The sequence below is a fragment of the Cryptomeria japonica genome, chromosome 11 (assembly GCF_030272615.1).
Source record: "Cryptomeria japonica chromosome 11, Sugi_1.0, whole genome shotgun sequence".
NCBI classification, from domain to species: domain Eukaryota; kingdom Viridiplantae; phylum Streptophyta; class Pinopsida; order Cupressales; family Cupressaceae; genus Cryptomeria; species Cryptomeria japonica.
In genome coordinates, this window is record NC_081415.1 from 158,480,373 (window position 1) to 158,487,295 (window position 6,923).

Genomic DNA, 6,923 nt, shown 5'->3' on the forward strand with positions numbered 1-6,923 from the left:
AATATTTCCAAACCCCCACACCATTCATCATAGACACAACTACTAAATATCCACTACATTGACTCTTTGGTTTCCAGCTCAAGACACCATGCAAGAAACATGGAAGCGATGTCAGCATTGGATCTGTACATAAAACTTGCCTTTAGATATTCATCACCAAGGACAATTTTCACTCGGATTAAGAAGTCCCTCTTTGCAACTTTAAACACATTTGAGAGGCGTTCATTTGATATAGTACCCCAGAACGCCCCCATTGGCCTTGTTGCTTGAAGCGATAAATTCGCCCCCATAACCCATTGCAGAAAATTTTCTTCAGAGCTATAATTCTCTGACTTCCAACCTTGCAGAAAGTCCTGGACTCCAACCATTCCATCAAATAAATCTAAGCTCTTGATGGAGGGGATCGTACAATAGTATCAACCTTACCAAGATATGGATATTTTGGAACTCGATCACTCGCCAGCTAAAACTTAAATCAAATGACAAGAATTAATCGCCACTCAAGCAACATTGCATTAATGACTATTCACCATGTTGAACGGTTTCAATAGCCATCTCAACACTTTGCTAATGCTAACGACTAGGAGAATTTCGAAAGCTGTTATCTTAAATGAGTGTATCGATGAATAATGCTTTTTTATTTCACCCTCTTGAAGCTTGAAGGCATGATTTGTATACTCATCAGCGTCTTGATTGCCATTTCTCTGAATATGAGAAACCTTGAATCTCTAAAAAGTGACTAGGAGGTTATTAATACATTGAATATCCTAGTGAAGTTTCCAATTATCCGCCTTTCCCCTAAGGATAGCATGAACTATGATTTGGGAGTCTCCCTCAAGATGGAGCCTATCTACCTCCAACCTCTTTACCATTTGCATTGCCAAGAACGTGGCCTAAACTTCAGCCTCATTGTTGCACCCCACACCAAGCCTTTGGCTAGCTTTAGCAGTAACAGAATCTCTTGCTATACACCAAGCACCTAAGGATTAGGGTTACCTCTAGCTACACTATTGAAATCGATCTTTATTCATATCTGTTCTGGAGGTGTCCATCTAACTTGGCTTGTTATCTGTTGATAGGGTTTAACCGTAGGAAGCCCATTAAAGGTCCATATTTTTAATTAATATTACATAAATATATTTTATACTAATATAATTTTTAAAGAACAATGATTCAACAATATAATAATTAAAAATTAGACACATATTTTTATTGCAATTTAAAATTATAATAAATAAAATTAGAAAAAATATTTTTGTTACAATTATTTGACAACGAGTACTCGCCACTACGTGGCACTTGTTTACAAGATAGATATACATGCAAGAAACTGAATGTAATAAAACCTACAACTTAGCAATATAATCTAATAAAATATTAGATTCTAATTAGGATAATTAATCAATTTTAATCCATTAATCACTATGCTTTATGCTATTTCCTTATCACTATTCTAATTATATTATATATTTGATTATGCTAATTAATTAGTCTTAATCCATGATTCAATCATATCAAATACAAAACTAAATGCTCTCATTTCATTTATAGCATGATTGTATTTTTTATTATAAATTACTTAATTGAATCTAATAATGAATCTAAAAATTCATGCAACATGAGAGTAGATTTTTGAAAACCAAATACCCTAAACCTTAGAGTAGTGAAGTTTGATCATGATGGTTTTAAGGTTTAATGTTATAGTTCAATTAGGTCCAAGGTTAGACTTTGATTTGTGTTAAGGTTTTATAAGTGTAAGAGTGCAACTTAGGTTTGGGTTTAGAGTTAGGTTTCAATTTGGTTTAGCATTAGGGTTCAATTTTGTTTGGTGTTAGAGTTAAGTTTTAATTTGGTTTAAGATTTATGATGGATTAGATTCCATAAGTTTAAACATAAGTAATGAGGACATATTAATTAGAAATGAGATCACTTGATAAGAAACTAATTAGTGTTGTCATTTAATTAAAAAATCATTGAAATAGGGTTAACTATAGGGCTCAATTCAAGGTTTAGGGTTAAGGTTCAATTTGGTTGAGTGTTAAGGTTAGGTTTTGATCTGGTTTAATGTGTAACTTAGTTTAGGGTTAAGGTCAGGGTTCAATTTGGTTTAGTGTTAGGGTTAGGATTCAATTTGGTATATGATTAAGGTTCAAAGTTGTTTTGTGTTAGGGTTCAATTTAATCTGATTAGGATTAGTGCTAGGATTGGGATTAAATTTGATTTATTGTTTAGTTAGGTTTAAGGCTAGGGTTCAATTTGGTTTAGTGTTAGGTTTATGGTAGATTTTCGTTCATGGTTAGGGATAAAGTTTAATTAGGTTTAATTTTTAATTAAGATTAGGGTTAGAGTTCAATTGAGGGTTAGGGTTACAATTTTTTTTTTAGAGTTACGATTCAATTTGGTTTAGTGTTAAGAGTTAAGTATTGATTTAGTTTAAGATTTGGGTTTAATTTGCTTTAGGGTAATATTTCAAGGTACTTTTTGGTCTATTTTTCTTTCTTTTTTATATATTATAGCGTGATTTGAAACATTAATTCAAAAAATTATCACCTAATTAAATTCGAAATAATTTTACAATAACTACATAGTAGTTTATGAATTAATATTTTTAGAATTTTCATGATCCTTTTTTTGACATAATCTTTTTTTCTGAGTAATTAAATTTTAGAAAAAACATAGAATTGAGGATTGAAAACCCTTAATTATTTTAAGCATTGATATGAGGATAATAGCTTTCCAATTAAAATTATTTTAATGTTTTTTTCAAAGAATCAATGAAAAGTTTTAATAGGAGAATTAATATTCTATTGAATGGACATTTTAGCATAAATTTATCAAAATAATTTGTATGTTTTTTATGTTTTACTTGTGCAAAAAGTTGTATTTCTCAGGATCAATATTATTAGTTATATTTACAAAATCAAGATTATTACCAATTACATCTACAAAATTAGAATTTTCATCCAAGTTTCTCAATCTTTCCATAATCATGTGTAGAACAAGACTTAATTAAAAGTTAAAGTTTCATCTAAGAAGGTGATCTTTTTAGCAACGACACATAGACAAAGACTTGACTACATATTATGATTGAATAATCTAGTCAATAAAACCTTTTTGTCCAGAATGCATTGTGACCCTGAAACCTTAATTCAAAGGATAATATATAAGACAAATTAAAATCAAATGAAATTTACCTCTTTCCTGAGGAACCTCCACCCGCAAGATATACTATAATACATATGACTATATGCAACATAGAGGAATCAATGGCATTATATGCAATTAAATTACAACATGTTTCAATTACCTTTTTTTATCTTCTTTTGTCTCATCCCCACCCATAATGCACAAAAATAATAAACAAAATGGACAAATGATACTCTTCCTATGTTGTTAAATAGTGCTTAGAACCCAAGTTTACCAATTAATCTGCTAGTATTTTAAAAGGAAACTTTATAGAACAATGGCCACCTCGCGTTCTTCCTAATGCAATAAAACGTCATGCCGCATTCTAAAAGAAACAAGTTTATAAAAGAAACAAGTTTAGTAAATGTTGTAAGACTACATAAATAAATTAATGAGGATGATTAAAAATATCAATAGTAACACTTAGGCTGAGGCAAAAGAGCCTGGATTTTGTTTGGTGAACAAATGAAAAGCCCATTACCAGCTTTGCTTTCCCCAAAATAAAACTCTAATGGCAAAATTCTTCATCAAATTTTGGGGTTGTAGAAAATTCAAATGATATAGTTATAAGATGATGCCTTTAATGTTGCGTTTTGCCTGGAAGAGATAAGAAGAATGGTTTTCAAATTTGATTATTATGTGTATATTGTTTGACAAACAAAAAGTCTATATTCTTAGATTATGATATTAACTCATTTTGATTAAAATTCATTACAATAAATATCTTTATTATTGCTCCAATGATTGGATGGTTAGAGGTTCCACTATGAATATTATATAGATTTTTTAAAATATAATATGCTAGTTATTATTAATATAAAAAAAAAAAATATCATCTATAAAAAAATTATGTCAAAAGATGTTATACAATGACAACATGAAGTTTAAAATATTTATACACAAAATCCACTTCTTTCATAAGAATGAATATTAAAAAATATAACAGTATACTAATAATAATTTAATCTTAACAATCTTGTTCACTTTAAAAAGTTTAATAGAAATATAAAAAAAATATTAATATAATACTAATAATTTAGTTTTTATAAATTATAAATATAAATAAATAAAAATATAATAATTTAATATTAATTACAATATAATACTATAATAATAATTTTTTAAATGAAATAATAAAAAAAAATACGTGCCTCCATAAAATGAATTTTACATAAATTTGTCAAATATGAAGGAAGGAAAAATGATTGAAATTCGAAGGTAAATGAGAGATGGTGGCTCTATTTTCAGAACCACCTGAAACATCCCCAGACAGGGCAGCAGTGTTCGAGAGCATGGAGTAGCAATGAGCTTAAAGACAGGACCAAAACAATTTCTAGAAACTCTAGTTTGAATTCACCACAATGAATCATCTAAGATCGAAATCTCTGCAATACATAGCAAATACTTCTGTCAGACGAAGAATCTGTAGCCCACCATGGCAAAAATACGCGTACTCCACTGCTGCGCAGGAAATGGAAATAGACCAGAGAAAGCTGCCCACAGACTTTGATCCCGCCACGTTCAATCCCACACAACACCGCGCCCCTCCCACAGAAAGAGTTTTCAGACTTGTTGACGAAGTTTCTTCCCTCACACTTCTTGAAGTGTCTGAGCTAAGCGGCATTTTAATGAAAAGACTCGGCGTAACAGAGCTTCCGACCATGGCCGTCATGCAGCCTGGGACGGCGGCAGCGGCGGCGGCGGCGGCTGCCATTGCTGGCGGCGCAGCCAAACCGGCCGAGGAGGGCGCAGCAAAGGCAGCTAAGACGGCATTTGACCTCAGGCTGGATGGATTTGACGCTGCCTCAAAGATCAAGGTGATCAAGGAAGTAAGGGCAATCACGGACTTAGGGCTGAAGGAGGCCAAGGAGCTTGTTGAGAAAGCGCCTGCTGTATTGAAAAAGGGCCTCAGTAAGGAAGAAGGGGAACAGATGATCGAGAAATTGAAGGCTGCGGGTGCTAAGGTCACTTTGGAATAATGCTACATTAATTATTGTATCAGGTCGGCGGCCCTTTCTTTCTTTTCTTTGTAATTTTTTTAATGTTCAATTCTCGATCACCTAAGATTTTATTGCCACGGTTAGGGTTTAAGGCTCAAAGAAATTTTGCAACTGATGTTGTAAACTTCATTCCGAAGTTACCACACGGGGAGAATGAATTTCTCAATATGAAATTAAAAGATTTGCATCATTTGTCCTTTAAATCAAATGATGATTGTGGAACGAAATTTTTGTCCAAATTTTTGAAATTTGATGTTTTTGAATAAGCCAAGCCTGCACATAGTTGATTAATTTTGGGGTTGGAGGCCTTTTCTTTCTTTGATCTGCAATTTTGTCAATTGTTTATTTGGTAGTCCTTACCATTTTTTTATTGCCCTGGGTAGGTTTTAACACTCAAACAAAGTCTCAACATATTTAAAGTTTCAGATACGGAGAGAATGAAGTATTCCTTTAAATTTGATGCGAACTATAAAGATTTGCATCAATATTTTCTGAGTTAAAAGGTGTAGTCACATTTGTATTATGAAATAAAAATGTTTTGCTTAGACTCATGTTTAAAAGATTCTCGGAGCTTTCTTTCAAGTAAGGCAATCCCGTGTGGAAAATTATTTTTCAGGTTGAGATCCTTTTCCTTTCTCGTCTTGACAATCTTTTAAATATCCATTGTTGGTTCACCAGGGTTTTGTTGCCCCAGTCAGTTTTTAAGGGTGCAGTCCTGTGTAGGTGGCAACAGCTTCCATTTATCTCTGCAGGTCGCTTGAAAAGTTGCAAAGTGTGAAACAGGGCCAAACAGAATCATCTGCGTTAAATCCTTGGAGTGACAATGGTTTTAGTAAGAAATTTATGGTAGGTGCTGAAGAGGGGGAGCTTAGAAGTTTGCAGCAACTGATGAAGGCTTTTAGGCAGTTGTCTTGCCTGATAGCAACTAACATGTGGTTGTAATGTCCTGTGTTGGGAACGCCCTAGTTTTTGCCCTAAAATCACAATTCCAAGTAAAACAAGAAATGGAGTAGAGTTAGTGGTATCATTTACCAACTTAAATTGTTGAACAAGATAGATTCTGGTTGAGATCCTGCAAGCATGTTAGATAATCATTGAAAGCGTAATCCATAAAATAGATATTTCCTGCTAGGGTTAGGAACATTATTTTAGTCATATGATATATCTAATATATTAATGGAGTTCAACCATAAAGGGTTAGGATAAGGAGACATGATAGGGTGCCCAAAGCGATCCTCTACCCTAGGGCCAAGAGCAGATATACCATCCCTCTTGGCCTCATGTGGCATTCCGCCATCTCATATGAGATGGTGTACCTAGTGAGGTGTACTACAGCTGTTCCCTCTCATCATACCACCCTTATTCACCTTCCTATGATTGGGACTCCTTAACCCTGTAATCAATCGTGGTGGAAGCTTGTGGGGAAACTACAATAGGGTGTCTGAAGCATCCTTCCCTTCTAGGCCCAAGGGTGGGGTGCCTCTCGCACCCCCTTGGCCTCATGGGACTATCAGTCTTCCACCATGAGGTGGTATGCTTAGAAGAACATAACTGTTTTTCTTCCACCAATAGATGAGGAATCCACATCATTGGCTATGTACATACAAAGGAGTTAATGCTCACAAGTCATATCAATAAGTGAATTATCATGCATCAAATCATAATTGTGCTGCATATTATAAGCATACATATCGAACATATACGAGTAATTTTACATAAAATCACTTCATGCTACAT

The 6,923-nt window shown here is 33.4% G+C and overlaps 1 protein-coding gene across 1 annotated transcript; it reads left to right on the forward strand.

Annotated features, from left to right (window-relative positions):
- Positions 1–4,375: 4,375 nt before the first annotated feature.
- On the forward strand, positions 4,376–5,376 carry LOC131066082 (uncharacterized). The gene has a single exon (XM_058000770.1). It carries the CDS (start codon positions 4,548–4,550, stop codon positions 5,163–5,165), a length of 618 nt encoding a protein of 205 aa, XP_057856753.1. The 5' UTR covers positions 4,376–4,547; the 3' UTR covers positions 5,166–5,376.
- The last annotated feature ends 1,547 nt before the right edge of the window (positions 5,377–6,923 follow it).

Bases quoted from the DNA above. Each gene is read 5' to 3' on its own strand.
- LOC131066082 (XM_058000770.1), top strand. From the start codon at position 4,548: ATGAATCATCTAAGATCGAAATCTCTGCAATACATAGCAAATACTTCT.